The sequence below is a fragment of the Scyliorhinus torazame genome, chromosome 4 (assembly GCF_047496885.1).
Source record: "Scyliorhinus torazame isolate Kashiwa2021f chromosome 4, sScyTor2.1, whole genome shotgun sequence".
In the NCBI taxonomy this organism is placed as follows: domain Eukaryota; kingdom Metazoa; phylum Chordata; class Chondrichthyes; order Carcharhiniformes; family Scyliorhinidae; genus Scyliorhinus; species Scyliorhinus torazame.
In genome coordinates, this window is record NC_092710.1 from 345340639 (window position 1) to 345362465 (window position 21827).

At 46.0% G+C, this 21827-nt stretch overlaps 1 protein-coding gene across 1 annotated transcript in view; it reads right to left on the reverse strand.

The window, feature by feature from the left end:
- Nucleotides 1-21827, reverse strand: part of LOC140411190 (dynein axonemal heavy chain 8-like) — a 2783184-nt gene that overhangs the window by 2668007 nt on the left and 93350 nt on the right. Inside the window, exons 3-4 of the mRNA XM_072500280.1 lie at nt 21691-21825; nt 13792-13876 (exon numbers count right to left, since the gene is read on the reverse strand). Coding sequence (XP_072356381.1) covers nt 13792-13876; nt 21691-21825 — 220 coding nt within the window. The remainder of the gene's footprint in view (nt 1-13791; nt 13877-21690; nt 21826-21827) is intronic.

Here is a 21827-nt window from a genome sequence, read left to right on the forward strand (position 1 = left end):
AATGTGTTGTCCCAGTTGGGAGCGTACACATTTACCAGTGTCACCGCTGAGCATGACTTCCCGTCCCCCTGGGTCCGTAACTGTCTTGGTTTCTGTAAACCTCGCCCCCTTGTTGATTAGTATTGCCACTCCCATTGCCCTCGCCCCGTAACGTGAGTAGTATGTCTGGCCCACTCAGCCCTTCCTTACTAGCAGTCGGTTCTTCTCCCTCAGGTGCGTTTCTTGTAAGTAGATTATGTCTGTTTTTAGGCTTCTTAGGTGGGCGAAGATTCTGGATCTTTCACCGGGCTTTTTAGTCCCCTTACGTACCAGGAAACAATCCTGGTGCAGGGTTTCTGACCCCCCCGGTCCTGCGGGATCACCCATGCTTGGACGAGCCCCTGCACTCCGGTTTCCTTTTGTTAGGGGGCCGTCTAAAATGGCCACAGCACCGCTCTCACCATGAGGTCGAGCCCCAGCGCTTCGGGGCTTCCCTTTGTCCAGGGGCACCCAACATGGCAGCCAACTATGTGTACACCATGTGGACGTGCCTCTGCACTCCAGGGTCTCCCTTCGCCCTGATACCCTCCCGAGTGGCTGTTTGCGGCGCCATCTCGCCCTGCTCCATGCCTGCCGAGACCGGTGTCTGCTTTGTTTCTCTACCTCAACCTTCCCTTTTGTTCTGCGCTCCACCCCGACTCCTTTACTTCCTCCCCAGCCCCCGTCCATCTGTCTCCTCCCCCCCCCCCCCCCCCCCACCCCTCCGTGTTCTTCCCCCCCCTTCTGCCTCGTTCTCCTGCCCCCCCCCCCCCCCCCCCCCCTGTGCCAGACTCCCTCTCCCCTGTAAGGTGCACTGCACCCCTCCTTTCTTTCTGCCCTCGTGTTGGCCCTCCTCGCAATTACGGTGGCTACCCTCCCTGAGCTTGCCCGGCTCTGGCCCTTCTTTACCCTCCTCCTTCCACCTCTTCTCTCACCCACCTGTCTGCTTTTCTGACTCACGCTCCCCTTGCTCTGCTCCCCCTCATCACATTGAGAGAAGAGGCTAGCCCGAAAATGATGTAGTACAATCGATTGATTGATTAAGTTATTGTCACATGTACCGAAGTACAATGAAAAGTATTTTTCTGCAGCCAAGGGAGAGTACACAGTATGTACATAGTAGACAAAGAGAATAATCAACAGAGAACATTGACAAATGGTAAAAACTGGATAAATGCAAATAACGGGATGCTGGAATCAGAAATGAAAGAGAAAATGCTGGAAAATCTCAGCAGGTCTGGCAGCATCTGTAGGGAGAGAAAAGAGCTAACGTTTCAAGTCCGATGATTCTTTGTCAAAACTTTGACAAAGTCATCGGATTCGAAACGTTAGCTCTTTTCTCTCGCTACAGATGCTGCCAGACCTGCTGATATTGACAAATGATACAGCGACAGTGATTGGTTACAGTGCGGAACAAGGGGCCAAACAAAGCAAATGCATGAGCAGAGCAGCATAGGGCTTCATGAATAGTGTTCTTACAGGGAACAGATCATACCAAGGGAGAGTCGTTGAGGAGTTTTGTAGCTGTGTGGAAGAAGCTGTGCCTATGTCTGGATGTGTGGGTCTTCAGACTTCTGTACCTTCTGCCTGATGGAAGGGTCTGGAAGAAGGCAATGCCTGTGTGTGAGGGGTCTCTGATAATCTTGTCTGCTTTCCTGAGGCAGCGTGAGGTGCACACAGAATCAATGTGGGGGTGGCAAGCGTTTCTTGCGATATTGGACCGAGCGGTTGCCATACCAGGCTGTGATGCAGGCGGATAGGTTTCTCTCTATTGCACATCTGTAGATGTTTGTGAGAGTCAATGCAGACATGCCAAATTTATTTAGCTTGCCACGTAAAACAGAAAACAGTTGCTTACAGTTCATGATATTATTTTTCAACCCCCCAACCAATAAATTCTGGTGGAGAGGAAACCTGAGACACTACACGTGTAGTGTCTCCCACCCACCCTCCTCCTCTAACCGAATAATAAGATCCATTGGTGTGAGGTAAGTGCCATATTATATTATTATTTTTTCTTTTTTTTTTTTAATTTACTGATAGCCAGATCTTGGTTGGAAGTTAGAGGGATGGCAGGGAAGGGAGTGCAATGTTCCGCCTGCAGGATGTTTACGGTGAGGGATGCCGTTAGTGTCCCTGCTGATTTTACCTGCAGGAAGTGCAGCCATCTCCAGCTCCTCCAAGACCGAGTTAGGGAACTGGAGTTGGATGAACTTCGGATCATTCGGGAGGCAGAGGGGGTCATAGATAGCAGCTTCAGGGAATTAGTTACACCAAAGATTGGAGATAGATGGGTAACTGTAAGAGGGACTGGGAAGAAGCAGTCAGTGCAGGGATCCCCTGCGGTCGTTCCCCTGAGTAACAAGTATACCGCTTTGGATACTTGTGGGGGGGGGGGGGGGGGGGGGGGGGGGAGACTTACCAGGGGTAAGCCATGGGGTACGGGCCTCTGCCACGGAGTCTGTCCCTGTTGCTCAGAAGGGAAGGGGGGAGAGGAGCAGAGCATTAGTAATTGGGGACTCGATAGTCAGGGGCACAGATAGGAGACTTTGTGGGAGCGAGAGAGACTCACGTTTGGTATGTTGCCTCCCAGGTGCAAGGGTACGTGATGTCTCGGTGTTTCCCGGGTCCTTAAGGGGGGGGGGGGGGAGCAGCCCCAAGTCGTGGTCCACATTGGCACTAACGACATAGGTAGGAAAGGGGACAAGGATGTCAGGCAGGCTTTCAGGGAGCTAGGATGGAAGCTCAGAACGAGAACAAACAGAGTTGTTATCTCTGGGCTGTTGCCCGTGCCACGTGATAATGAGATGAGGAATAGGGAGAGAGAGCAATTAAACACATGGCTACAGGGATGGTGCAGGCGGGAGGGATTCAGATTTCTGGATAACTGGGGCTCTTTCTGGGGAAGGTGGGACCTCTTCAGACAGGATGGTCTACATCTGAACCTGAGGGGCACAAATATCCTGGGGGGGGGGGGGGGGGGGAGAGATTTGTTAGTGCTCTTTGGGGGGGGGGGGGGGAGGGGGGTTTAAACTAATGCAGCAGGGGCATGGGAACCTGGATTGTAGTTTTAGGGTACGGGAGAATGAGAGTATAGAGGTCAGGAGCACAGATTTGACTTCGCAGGAGGGGCCAGTGTTCGGGTAGGTGGTTTTAAGTGTGTCTACCTCAATGCCAGGAGTATACGAAATAAGGTAAGGGAACTGGCAGCATGGGTTGGTACCTGGGACTTCGATGTTGTGTCCATTTCGGAGACATAGACAGAGCAGAGACAGGAATGGATGTTGCAGGTTCCGGGGTTTAGGTGTTTTAGTAAGAGCAGTATTACGGTGGCGGAGAGGATGCTAGATGGGGACTCTTCTTCCGAGGTAGTATGGGCTGAGGTTAGAAACATGAAAGGAGAGGTCACACTGTTGGGAGTCTTCTATAGGCCTCCAAATAGTTCTAGGGATGTAGAGGAAAGGATGGCGAAGATGATTCTGGATAAGAGCGAAAGTAACAGGGTAGTTATTATGGGAGACTTTAACTTTCCAAATATTGACTGGAAAAGATATAGTTCGAGTACATTAGGTGGGTCGTATTTTGTACAATGTGTGCAGGAGGGTTTCCTGACACAATATGTTGACAGGCCAACAAGAGGCGAGGCCACTTTGGATTTGGTTTTGGGTAATGAACCAGGCCAGGTGTTGGATTTGGAGGTAGGAGAGCACTTTGGGGACAGTGACCACAATTCGGTGACGTTTACGTTAGTGATGGAAAGGGATAAGTATACACCGCAGGGCAAGTTATAGCTGGGGGAAGGGCAATTATGATGCCATTAGACATGACTTGGGGGGGATAGGTTGGAAAAGTAGGCTGCAAGTGTTGGGCACACTGGATAAGTGGAGCTTGTTCAAGGAACAGCTACTGCATGTTCTTGATAAGCACGTACCGGTCAGGCAGGGAGGAAGGCGTCGAGCGAGGGAACCGTGGTTTACCAAAGAAGTGGAATCTCTTGTTCAGAGGAAGAAGGAGGCCGATGTGAAGATGAGGTGTGAAGTTTCAGTTGGGGCGATTGATAGTTACAAGGTAGCGAGGAAGGATCTAAAGAGAGAGCTAAGACGAGCAAGGAGGGGACATGAGAAGTATTTGGCAGGTAGGATCAAGGAAAACCAAAAGCTTTCTATAGGTATGTCAGGAATAAAAGAATGACTAGGGTAAGAGTAGGGCCAGTCAAGGGCAGGGATGGGAAGTTGTGTGTGGAGTCTGAAGAGATAGGCGAGATACTAAATAAATATTTTTCGTCAGTATTCACTCAGGAAAAAGATGTTGTGGAGGAGAATGCTGAGACCCAGGCCATTAGATTAGATGGCATTGAGGTACGTAGGGAAGAGGTGTTGGCAATTCTGGACAGGCTGTTTGTCATTTTTATCAACGACCTAGAGGAGGACGCAGAAGGGTGGGTGAGTAAATTTGCAGACGACACTAAAGTCGGTGGTGTTGTCGACAGTGCGGAAGGATGTAGCAGGTTACAGAGGGGCATAGATAAGCTGCAGAGCTGGGCTGAGAGGTGGCAAATGGAGTTTAATGTAGAGAAGTGTGAAGTGTGAGGTGATTCACTTTGGAAGCAATAACAGGAATGCGGAATATTTGGCTAATGGTAAAGTTCTTGGAAGTGTGGATGAGCAGAGGGATCTAGGTGTCCATGTACATAGATCCCTGAAAGTTGCCACCCAGGTTGATAGGGTTGTGAAGAAGGCCTATGGAGTGTTGGCCTTTATTGGTAGAGGGATTGAGTTCCGGAGTCAGGAGGTCATGTTGCAGCTGTACAAAACTCTGGTACGGCTGCATTTGGAGTATTGCGTACAATTCTGGTCACCGCATTTTAGGAAGGACGTGGAAGTTTTGGAGCGGGTGCAGAGGACATTTACCAGGATGTTGCCTGGTATGGAGGGAAAATCTTATGAGGAAAGGCTGATGGACTTGAGGTTGTTTTTGTTAGAGAGAAGGTTAAGAGGAGACTTAATAGAGGCATACAAAATGATCAGGGGGTTAGATAGGGTGGACAGTGAGAGCCTTCACCCGCGGATGGAAATGGCTAGCACGAGGGGACATAGCTTTAAACTGAGGGGTAATAGATAGAGGACAGAGGTCAGAGGTAGGTTCTTTACGCAAAGAGTGGTGAGGCCGTGGAATGCCCTACCTGCTACAGTAGTGAACTCGCCAACATTGAGGGCATTTAAAAGTTTATTGGATAAGCATATGGATGATAATGGCATAGTGTAGGTTAGATGGCTTTTGTTTCGGTGCAACATCGTGGGCCGAAGGGCCTGTACTGCGCTGTATCGTTCTATGTTCTATTGACTCTGTTTGTGGTCTGTCCTCTACTCTTTGGTCCGATTTTTTTTCCCCGTCCCTGCAGTTTGCATTGTTGTTGCGGTTGTTCCTGCCAGAGTTTGTTTGATTTAACAAACTTGTCAACCTCCGTTGGTGTGTTGAAATACAGTTCCTTTCCCTTAAATGTTACCCAGAGTCTGGCCGGGAATAACATCCCAAATCGCACATCACTTTTGTAGAGTGCTGATTTTGCTCTGTTGAACTCGGCCCTCTTTTTTGCCAGGTCCGCCCCAATGTCTTTGTACACCCTTATGTTCTTCCCTTCCCACATACACAATTTTGTCTGACAGGCTCACCTTCAGATTTTGTCCCGGCCCTGGAACTGGTGCAGCTTCACGATAATTGCTCTGGGCTGCTCCCGGCTTTGGGCCTGAGTCGAAGCAACCTGTGCGCCCTGTCCATTTCTGCGCCCCCCCCCCCACAACTTGCCCAGCATTTGGGTGATGTAGCCTGTTGGGTCTCTGCCCGATATTCCCTCTGGCAGACTCACTATTCTGACGTTCTGCCGTCTGGACCTGTTTTCCTGGTCCTCCACTTTCCCTCTTAGGTTCCCCTGGTCGTCACCAACCTGCTCACCTCGGTTTCCAGAGCTACGATCCTGTCGCTCTGGTCAGAGGCAGCCTTTTCCAACTCCAGAATTGTTTTTTCCTGGGCCTCCCCCTTCCTTTCCAGGCTTTCGATGGTTCACAGCATTTTGTTTGTCGTCTCCGACACCACCTCCTTCATCATCGTGCAGAGCTCTGTCCTGATCGCTTCCTTTATGGCGTTTCGCTTCCTTTGCAGCACGCTTCTCCATTCCATTCTTCCTCCTGTGCGGGGGGGGGGGGGGGGGGGGGGGGGGGGGGGGATGGTTGCCGCGTCCTGTTCCTGCTCCACTGTTCGGTTCACCAACTTCTCCCCTTCCTGGTTCGCCTGAACTTCCGGCCCGCCTCGTGGGGCCGCCTGTCTGTGCTCTTGCCCTTTTCCTTCGCTGCTGCACCTTGCATCTCGCCGTCCCCTCAATTTATTATTATTTCCACGCATATTCCTTTTGTGTGTCTTTCGCTGCGTTTTGGTGGGCTTTTTAAACTGAAATTCTCGATAAATTGCCTGTTGGAGAGCCACCTGATGTGCTTCCGCTCAGTACATCGCTGCCACCAGAATGGATAGTCTGCCTTTCTCTGATGTCACTCTTTGCTTTTCCCACTGTTTATGGTGAGCTCCCCCTCCACCGTGTTAATTGGCTGGGTCTGCCGCTCTCCGTGCTGTTCCTCACTTTGAAGCTGTTCTCCCTTCCCCCACTGTTCCAACTCTCCCGGTCCATCTCTCTCCACACTGTTTCTCACTCTGAAGCTACTCTCCCTTCCCCTGCTGTTCTAACTCGCCGGGTCTGTCGCTCTCCACGCTGTTTCTCTCTCTGAAGCTGCTCTCCCTTCCCCTGCTGTTCTAACTCACCGGGTCTGGCGTTCTTCACGCTGTTTCGCTCTCTGAACCTGCTCTCCCTTCCCCCGCTGTTCTAACTCACCGGGTCTGACGTTCTTCACGCTGTTCCTCACTGTGCGAAACGAAACTAATTTATTGTTACACTACTAATTAAATGAAGTTCAAACATTCTACTAAGCTACAGATAATAAGTAAATGATATTGAATCTGTCTTGCAGTACTCAATAATCTAACTAGTCACTAACTACACTATGATCTAACCTCGTGCTAAGTCTATCTACTCTAATCTTCTTCTTATGCTTTTCACCATGCTTTCTCCTTATGCTACTCCCAGAATTCCTTCAGAATCTGACTTAAATACAGAGTAGTAACGCCCTCTTTACACAGATGTAATTATTAACCCTTCACTAACCTGACTATATACATATCATTACATCCCCCTTCTTTTTAGACATTTCTTTTCTATTGTCAAAAGGAAAAAATGTATAATATCTGTACACAATACATGATATGTACATGAATTTATCATGCAAGTGAAAAAAAATCAATAATTAAATCGCATAACAGGTATGATTCACAAATTGAGTCTGTCCGTCTTCCTTCTATTCCTCGTTGACCTTCTTAAACCACGAAGAGGAGAATCAGTGTTTCCAGTGTAGTTGCATGTTGATTGTAGTGTTGTTGTACATCCTGTTGACGTTGCATCTTCTTGATTACACGTAGATGATCTGGATCAGGTAGTCTCATGGACGAAAGAGTAGTCCCTGTTCATCTGTTCATCAACAATTGTGCTGGTGATAAACCCATGGCAAGCGGAGTTGCTCTATGGTTGAGGAAGCAAGATTCATGTCAACATGAGAATCAAAGGATTTACGTAGAAGTTATTTCATTATGTGAACCCCTTTCTCAACTTTCCTATTTGATTGCGGATAGTCCGGACTTGATGTAATGTGAGCAAAATTATATTCTTTGGTGAATTCAGCCCATTTTTGACTATCATAGCACGATCCATTATCAGACATACAATGTTCGGAATACCATGTCTCGTAAAGATTTGTTTTGTAGCCTTTATAACAGATCAAGAAGTTGAAAACTTGATGACTTCAAGTTAATTCGAAAAGTAGTCTTTGATTAACTCGTAATCACGGCCATTGAATTGAAACAAATCAATTCCTACTTTTGATCAGAGTCTTCTCCAATGCATGCGGTAGACGTTTTTCTTTGCATTGTGCAGGTTGGAATTTTTGACATATTTCACATTCAAGTACAAGATTTGTGATGTCTCGGTTGATACCTGGCCAATAAACAGCTTGGCTTGTTCTTCTCTTGCATTTTTCAATGCCGAGGTGACCTTCATTTATCTATGATGTGGAAATGCCGGTATTGGACTGGGGTGAGCACAGTAAGAAGTCTTACAACACCAGTTTAAAGTCCAACAGGTTTGTTTTGAATCACTAGCTTTCAGAGACCTGATGAAGGAGCAGTGCTCCGAAAGCTAGTGATTCAAAACAAACCTGTTGGACTTTAACCTGGTGTTGTAAGACTTCTTACTGTCTTCATTTATCTGTTTCAGAATCATGGGTCTAAGTGACATAGGAGTCACTATTCGATCAAGTCGAAGTAACAATCCATCCCAACTGTTAGTTCTGCCTGTATGTCCCTATACTTGAAACAATGTCCTTTTGGCCAACCATTGTTTAAATGGTCTATGACATGAAGTAGCATAGAATCTTTCTTGGTTTCTTCACGGATGAGATTCAGTTTGTCATCTGAGGCAGGTAAGGTTTCAGCTCAAAGCTGCACTTGAGCTCCCATGTGCTGAATAAATTCAGGTTGTTGCACCTGAGTTAACAGAACGTGTTAACACGTCAGCAATTATCAATTCCTTGCCTGTATATACAAGTTGAAAGTCATATATACGTAGCTTCACCAGGATACGCTGTAACCTTGGTGTCATTTCATTCAAATCCTTGTGAATGATGTGAACAAGGGGTCTGTGATCAGTCTCGACTGTAAATGTAGGAAGGCCATATACATAATCGTGAAACTTGAGAATTCCCATCAGTAAACCTAAGCATTCCTTTTCTATTTAGGCATACCGTTGTTCAGTAGGTGTCATTGCTTGAAGTGTAGGACACTGGTAACCATAAAGAAATGTCATTTCTCTGTAGAAGAACTGCTCCAATTCCACACTGACTTGCTTTGAGATTTTTGTTTCTCTGTCGGGGTCAAAGAAAGAAGAGGTGCAGTAGTCAGTTGAGACTTCAGATCAATCCATTCTTTTTGATGAGTGTTAGTCCATGCAAATGTGATAGACTTTTTGATAAGATGTCGCAGTAGTTCTGGATGATAGGTTAGTAATGAACTTTCCCAGAAAATTCACACCTAAAAATCTCAACACAGCTTTCTTGTCCTCTGGGACTTTCATTTTCTATATGGCAGCAATCTTGTCGTCATCAAGTCGCACACGATGTTCCGAAATTTGATCTCCAAGGAACTTCAGAGTTGAGACACCAAAACTACATTTGGCTCTATTCAGTTTCAAACCAAATTTATGTACTCGTTGGAATACTTGCAACAACCTTGCATTGTGTTCTTCTCTCGTAGATGACCAGACAATTATATCATCAACATACACTCGTATACCTTCAATACCTTCAGTCATCTGTTCCATCACTCGATGAAAAATCTGATGCTGAGTTAATTCCAAATGGCATTCTGTTGAAACAGTATCTACCAAACGGTGTGTTGAACGTACGTAACTTCTTGCTTGCGTCATCTAACTGCATTTGCCAAAATTCTCTACAGGCATCCAGTTTGGAATTGTTTTTTAACAATTGCCATTTTGCTGATGATTTCTTCATGCTTGGGTATAGGATAGTGCTCTCTCTTAATATTTTTATTAAGATCTTTAGGATCGATGCATATCCTTAATTCCCCAGGTTTCTTTACACACACCATTGAACTGACCCAGTCAGTCGGTGTTGTTATTTTGGATATTTTGTCAAGATTTTGCATACGTGCTAGCTCGGTATCAATTTTGCCCGAAGCAGTGCAGGAACTCTTCTCGGTGGGTCTACCACTGGCATACGGGGCCTCCGTAACAGCACGGATGCACCAGTGGCAGATCCCAGACTGTTCCCCACTTTAATAATATCTTTATTGTCACAAGTAGGCTTACATTAACACTGCAATACTGTGAAAAGCCCCTAGTCGCCACACTCCTTACCACTCTCAGAGCAGATTTAACTCTCCTTGAGTACTCATGTCATCTACCCACACCTGACATCAGGGCAATAACAGGAACAGATGCAACAACCTCAATAAACATATTTTCAGAGATCAGAGCAGATGAGTGACAGGTGATAGCTTGCATGATGCTTGGTCAGGCAGCACACTCACGACTGATGGCCAGTGCTTAATCTTGCATATATGGGTTTATTGAGTAGTCACTATGTTGACATCCAAACAGTGGCAATGAACGTATATTTATGAGAGGCACATCAGGTAACAACTTTGACAGATAATGGGACTTTTAATCCTAGGGTCATCATTTCTACACCCATGTTGGTGCGGAACAGGACAAGGAGGGACGAGAATCTCCTTGTATGCCAACACGGCCATTAACATGTCCAGGCAGTGGGCAGTCAAGAGGATCATCCGGCCTGACTGTCTGCCCCTCTTCTGTAGCTATATTCATGGCTGGAAGACTGGAAGGCAAGCATAGGGTACCCACCATTATGTTTGAAGCCTTTCAAAGCCGGTGGATGCAACAAGGATTGGAGAGCATTGTCTGCCCTGGGAATGACCAGAGAGCCATCAGAAGGTTACAGCACAAAAAGTGGCTATTCAGCCCATCATGTCAGCACCAGCCAAAAAAAGAGAACAGCTGCCCATTTTAATCCCACTTTCTAGCACCTGGTCCAGAGCCTTCCAAGCTACATAACTTCAGGTGAAGATCCAGGCACATTTTAAATGAGTTGACGTTTCAGCTGCAACCATCAAGTTGGGCAGTGAATTTCAGACGTTCACCAACCTCTGGCTAAAAAGATTTGTCTTCATGTTCCCTCTAATCCTTCTATTTAAATCTATGCCCACTGCTAATTGATCTCTCTGACAGGGCAAAAAGGTCTATCCTGTCTAGCCTATCCAGGCCCCTTATAATTTTGGACACCTCAACGGGCTGGATACGGGCAGCACGGTAGCACAAGTGATTCGCACTGTGGCTTCACAGCGCCAGGATCCCAGGTTCGATTCCCTGCTGGGTCACTGTCTGTGTGGCGTCTGCGCGTTCTCCCCGTGTCTGCGTGGGTTTTCTCCGGGTGCTCCGGTTTCCTCCCACAGTCCAAAGACTTGCAGGTTAGGTGGATTGGCCATGATAAATTGCCCTTAGTGACCAAAAAAGGATAGGAGGGGTTATTGGGTTACGGGGTTAGGGCTTAAGTGGGTCGGTGTAGACTCGATGGGCCGAATGGCCTCCTTCTGCACTGTATGTTCTATGTTCTACATATAAAAAAAATTAGGTCACTTCTCAACCTTCTCGGTTCTAAGGAAAACATATTACAGAATGCATTTCCACTTGACTGAGCTACCCTGCCATATCTTAATTCTACTTGCCTTAAATTAACTTTATTTTCCTTTGGATTATTTATATTACTTCATTATATTGGTTTACGGGCAGCACGGTGGTTAGCACTGCTGTCTCACAGTGCCAGGGACCCAGGTTCAATTCCTACCTCGGGTGACTGTGTGGAGTTTGCACGTTCTCCCCCTGTCTGTGTGGGTTTCTTCTGGGTGCTCTGCATTCCTCCCATAGTCCAAAGATATGTAGGTTAGTTGGATTTGCCTTGCTAAAATTGCCCCTTAGTGTCCAAAGGTTAGGTGGGGTTATGGAGTTACGGTGGGGCAGGGTGCTCTTTCAGAGCACGGTATCACTGTGGTTAGCACATATGCTTCACAGCTCCAGGGTCCCAGGTTTGATTCCCGGCTTGGGGCACTGTCTGTGTGTAGTCTGCACGTTCTCCCCGTGTCTGTGTGGGTTTCCTCTGAGTGCCCCGGTTTCCTCCCACAGTCCAAAGAAGTGCAGGTTAGGTGGATTGGTCATGCTACCTTGCCCTTAGTGTCCAAAAGGGTTGGGTGGGGTTACTGGGTTGCGGGGATAGGGTGGAGGTATGGGCTTGGGTAGGGTGCTCTTTCCAAGGGCTGGTGCAGACTCGATGGGACGAATGGCCTCCTTCGGCACTGTAAATTCTATGATTCTATGGTGCAGACTCGATGGGCAGAATGACCTCCTTCTGCATTGTAGAGATTCTATGATTTTATGAACTTTCCCTTATTCCTGGTGCTTCTCAGTTAAATCTAAGTACAGCTACTTGTTTAAAAATATTACACTTTTCCAATTTGAAGATAGTTCCTAATAGCAGTTTCTTCCCAATGAATAGGCGGGATTCTTTAGTCCTCCAACCGCATGTTTCTCGGCTGTGCATCTTTCACTGGCAGTGCGATTCAATCTTTCCACCACTTGTCAATGGAATTTTCCATTGAAACCACTCCATACTGATGGGAAACCGACAGACAGTGATGTGCGGCCATCAGAAAAGCAAATCGAAAAGACCGGAGAATTACGGCCTTTATCACAAGTGTTCATTCAAACTCAGTACAGGCAGATTTAAAGTAGCTGCCATGCCTTTCCGACTCCTAGGCAAGTGGTAGAGGCCACGAGCCTCAGATCCAATTTCTATCCTGCCACACCAAAATGCTCCCTTACAAGTTCGCTGCCTTCCACTTCCCAGGTAAATGCATTCATTTACAGGACTCACACATCGACTTTAACGAAGCCACCTGTTTTCAAACCGACTGGTGAGATTCCATAAAATTCAGCCTCATATCTCTCATTAAGTATTCGTTTTGCTCTTTCACTTTGAGTCCTTGATCCGTAGCCTCTCTTTGAAAGTCAACTTTCCCAGTATATTTGGGTGAAATAAAATGGAACAACACACACATACCCATCCACAATCACACACACAATCATATAAACACACATACACACACATACCTACCAGACATCTGCCTGAGGCAGCAGGTGAAAGGGACAGGTGAGTTAAAAAGCAGCTATTTTTCTTCACTATTTATGAGTGGACTGCTCTTTAGCTTCCAGACAGGGGTGACTAATGGATGGGAGGGCCTTCGATGGACTTCGGGAGCACCTACTTGAGGTACTTGCCCCCTTAGCCCATCACGAGGTCCATCACGTCAGGGCCACACTGGCAACTCCTTGCACCAATCCATGCCTGCATGAATCGCAGCAATCATAGAATTTACAGTGCAGGAGGTCATTCGGCCCATCAAGTCTGCACCGGCCCTTGGTAAGAGCACCCTACCTAAGCCCACACCTCCACCCTATCCCTGTAACTCCAGCTAACCATTTTTTGGACACTAAGGGCAATTTAGCATAGCCAATCCACCTAACCTGCACATCTTTGGACTGTGGGAGAAAGCAGGAGAGCCCAGAGGAAACCCACGCAGACACGGGGAGAACATGCAGACTCCGCAAACCCAAGCCGCGAATCGAACCTAGGACCCTGGAGCTGTGAAGCAACTGTGCTAATCACTGTGCTACCGTGCTGCCGCTATGAGGCAATGAAGGCTTGAGCATCATGGGCTCGTGGAGAATCTGATGTCCAGCCTGTTAATAAGATGCAAATAGATTGTTTTAATCCATTTGCATCCTCATGTTGGCGCAGCACATGAAACTAGATGCTGCTGTCAACGATGGACCAGAGCATCGCAAACAGATTGGCAATGGGTGCCAATCCCTTTGTTTCCCTGTCACAAGATTCTGCGCCGCAATGGGAACTCCGCCATCGGTGGTTGAGAACCCCCTCCCCCCAATTCCTTAGTCATATTTCACTTATCAAAGAGAGAATACACATCAACATTGATCATGCTTTAATCTTATCAATAATTAAGTTTTACCTATTATTGGTGGGTCAGTTTCGTGGTAAAAGAACAAAAGTGATTTTTTGCCTCCTTTCGAAAAAAAATCATCATAATCTTTGAGCTGTGAACAAAGTGTTAATAATTAATATATTTTACAAGTCACAATTATATTTCAAATGATGCACATTTACTTTTCAACTTCATCAAATGAAAATAAAAAAATAAATCAGATTCCGATCTTATGAACTTTTAATCATGAAATCTTTTCAACTCAATTCCCTCTTGCAATCAAATCTGAAATCATTATCAAGATTATACAAACTCCTAAAGTGTTGCTCACAGAGCGGCATGGTAGCACAGTGGTTAGCACTGTTGCTTCACAGCGCCAGGGTCCCGGGTTCATTTCCTGCTTGGGTCACTGTCTGTGCAGAGTCTACACGTTCTCCCCGTGTCTGCATGGGCTTCCTCCGGGTGCTCCAGTTACCTCCCACAAATCCCGTGCTTGTTAGGTGAATTGGACATTCTGAATTCAGCCTCTGTGTAACCAAACTATGGCGACTAGGGGATTTTCACAATAACTTCATTACAGTGTTAATGTAGGCCTACTTGTGACAATAATAAAGATTATTTTTTTTTAACTATGCACCCGGCTTTTCCCTTATAAGCCACTGCTCTCAACAAGTAAATCAGATAACTGGGACTATTTAGAATTATGGTATTGAATAAACTCTGATAAGACTGATAAGCCAGGAAAATAAACTGTCACATGAGGCCCTGGCTGGAATAGATACTGGACATCTTCAAGAGCACTCAAGTCAACGCATACACTCGTTATCGTATTGTGATTACTCATTCACAGTTACAAAAAAGAACAAGACAATTCTATGAATATGTAACGAACTTCCAGACACAAGTGGTCAACTTTGCAGCAGGACGAAGAACAGACAAAATAAACCATCAGACTCCAAAATGAGCTGATGGCTGGTCAGACGTGGGTGTATCAGAGGACAATGGGTCTTGATTGAATCACCATGAGTATAAAGAAAGGAACATCAGAACAGATCCTCAGCGATAACCTGGGAGCCCACCAGGCACAACAACCATCGCAAGAAGACGGGATCTTGGTTTTCAAAGCCGAGAAGACATCTACATATTGAGTGACCTTAGCCTGATAGCCTCCTTCACTAAGTAGGGCAAAACCTAAAGCTCTGCTGTGAGTCTGAGTTACACATTGTTAAGTAAGAGAATTGTGAATAAAATTGTGTCAAACTGTGAACCTATTTTATCCGTTACTCATCTCGCAAATAATAATAATCGCTCATTGTCACAAGTAGGCTTCAATGAAGTTATTGTGAAAAGCCCCTAGTCGCCACATTCCAGCACCTGTTCGGGGAGGCCGGTACGGGAATTGAACCCGTGCTTCTGGCCTTGTTCTGCATTACAAGCCAGCTGTTTAGCCTACTGTGCAAAACCTACCACGGAGGGCACCTGGGTAAAATCTTTAAGTAAACTGGTCGAAAGTATCTGAGGTTTTACTGGTACAACAGAATCTTCGAGGGAGAAAATAGAGTGCAAATGTTTCTATGTTTAAAGTTTCAGAATAATGTTAGCTTTCTATCTCTCTTTTATTGAGATTCTTTTGGGATGGTATTGTATGATATCTAGATGAGAAATAGATATCAGAGACAGGACGGTGGCACAGTGGTTAGCACTGATGCCTCACAGCAAAGGCACCAGGGTTCAATTCCAGCCTTGTGGAGTTTGCACTTTTTCCCTTTATCGGCAGGGTTTCCTCCGGGTGCACCGGTTTCCTCCCACAGTCCTAAGATATGAAGATTAGGTGGATTGGCTATGATAAATTGCTCCGTAGTGTCTAAAGGTGTCCAGTTTAGATGGGGTTTCAGGGATATGGTGGGGGAGTAGGCCTGGGTGAGGAGCTCTTTCAGAGGGTTGGTGCAGGCTCCATGGGTCGAATGACCTCCTTCTGCACTATGCAGCTGGATTTTATGGTACCCTTCCAGCGGATTTGAAAGCGGTGGCTTGTTTACTACACTGGCTAAGTGCTGCCTACAGTACACTTTACGCACAAGCAGTGGGAGAGAGCACATCCACATCCAGAGTGAGATACAGCCAGAAGGAGTGTGGGTATTGGGAATTTGGAACAGAGTGGGAATTTGGTGCAGAAAGGAGGTGAACTGGCAAGGTGGATACAGAACTGGCTAGGCCATAGAAGGCAGAGGGTAGCAATGGAGGGATGCTTTTCTAATTGGAGGGCTGTGGCCAGTGGTGTTCCACAGGGATCAGTGCTGGCACCTTTGCTCTTTGTAGTATATATAAATGATTTGGAGGAAAATGTAACTGGTCTGATTAGTAAGTTTGCAGACGACACAAAGGTTGGTGGAATTGCGGATAGCGATGAGGACTGTCTGAGGATACAGCAGGATTTAGATTGTCTGGAGACTTGGGCGGAGAGATGGCAGATGGAGTTTAATCCGGACAAATGTGAGGTAATGCATTTTGGAAGGGCTAATGCAGGTAGGGAATATACAGTGAATGGTAGAACCCTCAAGAGTATTGAAAGTCAAAGAGATCTAGGAGTACAGGTCCACAGGTCATTGAAAGGGGCAACACAGGGGGAGAAGGTAGTCAAGAAGGCATACGGCATGCTTGCCTTCATCGGCCGGGGCATTGAGTATAAGAATTGGCAAGTCATGTTGCAGCTGTATAGAACCTTAGTTAGGCCACACTTGGAGTATAGTGTTCAATTCTGGTCGCCACACTACCAGAAGGATGTGGAGGCTTTAGAGAGGGTGCAGAAGAGATTTACCAGAATGTTGCCTGGTATGGAGGGCATAAACTATGAGGAGCGATTGAATAAACTCGGTTTGTTCTCACTGGAACGAAGGAGGTTGAGGGGCGACCTGATAGAGGTATACAAAATTATGAGGGGCATAGACAGAGTGGATAGTCAGAGGCTTTTCCCCAGGGTAGAGGGGTCAATTACTAGGGGACATATGTTTAAGGTGAGAGGGGCAAGGTTTAGAGTAGATGTACGAGGCAAGTTTTTTTACGCAGAGGGTAGTGGGTACCTGGAACTCGCTACCGGAGGAGGTAGTGGAAGCAGGGACGATAGGGACATTTAAGGGGAATCTTGACAAATATATGAATAGGATGGGAATAGAAGGATACGGACCCAGGAAGTGATTGTAGTTTAGTCGGGCAGTATGGTCGGCACGGGCTTGGAGGGCCGAAGGGCCTGTTCCTGTGCTGTACATTTCTTTGTTCTTTGTTCTTTGATTGGCAAGTAATGGGTGTCAGGTAAGTATTTGCTACTTTCATCTCTTACAGTTTGAAAGGTTTTTGTGGTTTATAGTTTGTAAGGGCTATATTCAGTAGTGAAGGGGATCAGGAATGAAGGGCCCGAAGGAATTGGATGTAATCTGATGTCAAACATCCTCCAAAGGTTTAATCAGGAGAGCTCAAAACTGTGGTTTGCTCCTTGTGTGCCATGTGGGAAGTCGGGAACATTTCCCGTGCCCAGGGCCAACATGTGTACAGGAAGTGTCTCCAGCTGCAGCTCCCGAAAGCCCGGGTTTCGTAGTTGTATCGGCAGTAGAGGAAACTAGAGCATCCGCAAGGCTGAGAGTATCGTGGATAACACAGAGAGGTGGTCACACTGCAGGCTCAGGCTCCACAGGCAGGCAGGGAATGGGTGACCACCAGGCAGAGAAAGAGGGCACGAAGTGCAGGAATCGCCTGTGGCTACATCCCTGCAAAAGAGATATACTGCTTTGGATATTGTTGAGGGGACCAGCCTCTCAGGGGAATGCAGCAACAGACAAATTTGTAGCACCATGGTTGGTTCTGCTGCAGAGGGGAGCAGTAAAAAGTGTGGGAATGCAACAGTTATAGGGGATTCAATTGTAAGGATAGGCGTTTCTGCGGCCGCAGGTGAGATTTCAGGATGAAATAAATGTTAGAATTTCAGGTATATTATATTAAATGTATTTTAGGCAATAAGGGTTAAAAGCCTGGGATAGGGGTGGCACGGTTGTGCAGTGGTTAGCACTGCTGCCTCACGGTGCCGAGGTCCCAGGTTCAATCCCGACTCTAGGTCACTGTCCATCTGGAATTTTCACATTCTCCCGGATTTGCGTGGGTTTCGCACTCAGATGTGCAGGGTAGGTGGATTGGCAACGCTAAAATGCCCCTTAATTAAAAATGAATTGAGCACTCTACTTTTATGGGAAAAAAAAGACCTGGGATAGTATGTGACTGCTGGTGTCATGTTTTTAAAATCCTGGTTTGAAAGACAGCTGGGCTTTTTGAAGCCAGAGATGCAGTTAAAGCATCGTAAAAGTTTGGGCAAATTGACTTTGTATTAAGAGGGTTCCCTGGGGTATAGTTTTTCAAACTTTTTTTCCGGGGACCAATTTTTACCAACCAGCCAACCTTCAGGACCCAACCCGGCTGACCTTCGCGACCCATGCCGGCTGACCTTCGCGACCCACGCCGGCCGACCTGCGCGACCCACCATTTTCTCTTACTTTGTTTGTTGCTGACAAAAATGGAGGAAATGGTTTTGGGTCCCCCGAACTTGAAAAGGCTGCGACCATATAAGAAAAAAATGCAGCCGCACTGCGCATGCGTGCCTGATCATCGGTGCGCATGTGTATAGTTTTGCGGATGCGCACCGATGATCAGGCATGCATGGACAGTGCGGCCGAATTTTTTTAATCTGTCCCTGGCCATTTTGAAGGCCGCTCGCAGCCGCCATTATTAAAAGCCGGCTGCTGCGGCTGTTGCTCGCGGATTTGCGCGACCAGGAGCGCCGCGACGGACTGCTCCGTGACACTCGCCCGCGGCCTACCCGCGGGTCGAGCCCCTGAGTTTGACAATGCCTGCCCTGGGGAATAGATAATGTGACACATTAGTGAGATGTAGTTAACGGCAGTAGCCACAGGTTGAAGCAGTCAGGTTTTCAGTTTTAGTTCTTGGCTGGAAGGTGAGCTGAGGTTTCTGAAGAATACAACCAGAGATTCCACATTATTCTGACAAGGTGTCAGGTCTCTTTCTTTCAAGCAGTCTCAAAAGCCTTCTCTTTCTCAAATTGGAGTATCCTAGCCATCTCGATACAGCATGCATTCCTCAGTGCTAACTGTTTTTAAAAGTGGGTTGTGACTTGAGATGGCTTTGTTGTTTGAATTGAAATACAGATAGCAGTTAAGACAGGTGATTTCTTCAAGTGAGAAGGTGGGCGCTGAAGAGAAAAATAGAGAGAAAAGAACAGCCGATATAAAAGGGAACTAAATATATTCTACCAGCATATAAACATGAATTAGGCGGTAAGACATGTAAGTGGCCTCGGTTCAGGACAAAGAAGGTTATATTTGTGTAATGGCACAGAGTGAAAGTGAGAATACTTACTGAATGGGTATTTTTGTAGAATTTACGAAAGGAATCTGACAAAATATCAGCAGAAGCAGAAGTAGTAGAATCAATAGACTGGGTGAAACATGAGAGAAAGGAGGCATGAGAAAGGATATCAATAGTTAGGATAAAGTCACTAGGCTCTGATGGCTTGCATTTTAGGTTGCTGAAGGAAGTAGGGGTAGAAATGGTACAATGGTTTGCCATAATCTTCCAACTTCTCTAGGTATTGAGATGCCACCAGAGGATTGGAAAGTGGCAAATGTGACAACCTTATCAAAAAAGGGACGCAAGGACAGTCCTCGCAACTACAGGCTAGTTGGTTTAACATCAATAGTTAATCAATAGTGGTCCGAGTTTAGGAAGTACAAGCAGGGACAAATCAACAGTCTCTTGGAGAGGTTTGAGTTCATTAAGGAGAGCCAGGACGGATTTATAAAAGGCAGCTCATGCTTGACTAATCTGATTTCCCGTACCATCCTTCCCGAACAGGCGCCGGAATGTGGCGACTAGGGGCTTTTCACAGTAACTTCATTTGAAGCCTACTTGTGACAATAAGCAATTTTCATTCACTTCATTCATACATTTTTGATTAATAGACCATAAGACATAGAAGTAGAATTAAGCCATGCAGCCCATTGAGTCTGCTCTCATGGCTTCAATCATGGCTGATATGTTTCTCACCCCCATTCTCCTTCTTCCTGTCATGATATGCAGACATGCAGATAATGATATACAGACAGGCACAGACTGGCAGCTAATGAACACAGGGAACAGGACATGACCAATGAGAAGGCAGGACACTCAGGGGTGGTATCTCACTATAAAAGGCACGAGGCACTCACACTCCGCCTCTTTCCACTGATGAACATCTACAGAGTGAGTCAGGATACATGTACATTATCACAACTCCAGCACGTGGCTAAGAGCTAGTCTGGTTCAGTCAGACAGAATAACCACACTTAGGTTGGCAGAGAGACGAACTCATAGAGAACTGTGCTAACTGTGCTACAGGTTCAATAAATCAGATTGAACTAACTTCAAGGTCTAGAGTATCTTTTGGTTAAAGCTGCATCCAGGTTCAGCCTGTGTTATCCCAGAGTACATAACACATCACTCCCCATAACCCTTGATAGGGGTGCATAACCCCTATCAATCAATAACCAATCTATCTGTCTTAAAGACACTCAGTTATTTGGCTTTCACTGCTTTCTGCGGCAAAGAGTTCCACAGATACACCATCCTTTAGCTGAAGAAATTCCTCCTCATCTCAGTTTTAAATGATCGGCCCTTCAGTCTGAGGCTGTGCCCGCGGGTTCTAGTTTTTCCTACTAGTGGAAACATCCTCTCTACGTCCACTAACATAGAAGGTCGATGAAGGGAATATGATGGCATTGAGTGTAAAAGCAAGGAAGTTATAAATCTCTGATCAGGCCACATCTCAAGCTCTGTGTCCAGTCTTGCTGACCACAATTTCAGAAGGATTTGAGGATCCTTGAAGGTACAGAGCTGATTCACCAGAATGATCCTAGTACTGGGGATTTTTCTGATGAGGTTAGGCTGGAAAAACTGGGGAAAAGGAAATAGGAGGGGATATTTGAGAAAAGTATACAAGATTGTTACAGATTTTTATAAGATAGACAGGGAAAAACTGTTCTCATTCGTTGATTGGACAAAGACGAGGGAACATAATTCAACATTAAGCATGCACGATGTGGAGCTTGCTTTGTATATGTACTTGAAGAAAATAAACATTCAGGGTTATGGGGATCAAGTAGGAGAGTGGGACTGACTGGATTATGCCACAGAAAGCCAGCATGGACTCTTCTGGGCTAAATGGCCTCCTTCTATGTAGTAATTGACTATGACATTGTTGTGGGAAATTTTGCGTTTTAAAATGTATACCGGATAATTAACTATGTTGCAAAATAGAAACAAGGGTTTGAGACAAACTGTTAGCTAAGCTAGCAATACTAAAGATACAAAATGGCTTTTAGCTGAACCAGCCACATTCCTGAACAATCCTCACATTCCTGAACAATCCTTAGCTGGGTTAAGTTACAAACTGTAACCATGGGAGTTTTAGGGAGGATTTTGCCCTCCCTGATAATAGCTCCACAGGCCAAAGAGGTGTTTACTAGCTCAAGGTCTCCATATGCAGGCATGAGACATAATTTTACGTTAGTTTGAGTGACTTCTGAATGAAGTTAGGGGCAGGTAAGACAACACCCACTTCAACCATATATGTGGTAAACTGAGATGCTAAGAAAATTGATTGACTGCATGTAATAAATTGTGACACGAATATAGTTGATTGATTGTATGTAAATGAGAATGCATCTGTATATTAACCCAATGCGAACCTTAGCTCAAGTGAGAAAGAGTGCTGTCTAAAGGCTGAGGAGTCACAGGTCTTTCTCTCAGAGCTCTGATATAATAAACTGCTTCTTTACTCATTCAAAGGACTGCGTGTGAATATTTGCATTCTAACAACCAATGACTTACAGAAAGTGAATCCAAAAGAAAATTTTCAACATCACTTTTTGTCAGGTGCAGTCTTCGAGCTAAGATCTCAATAATGTATCGATGAGTTAGATCAAGCTTTGCTTTTCTTTCCTCCCTGGCTTCTCTGTATCTTGCCT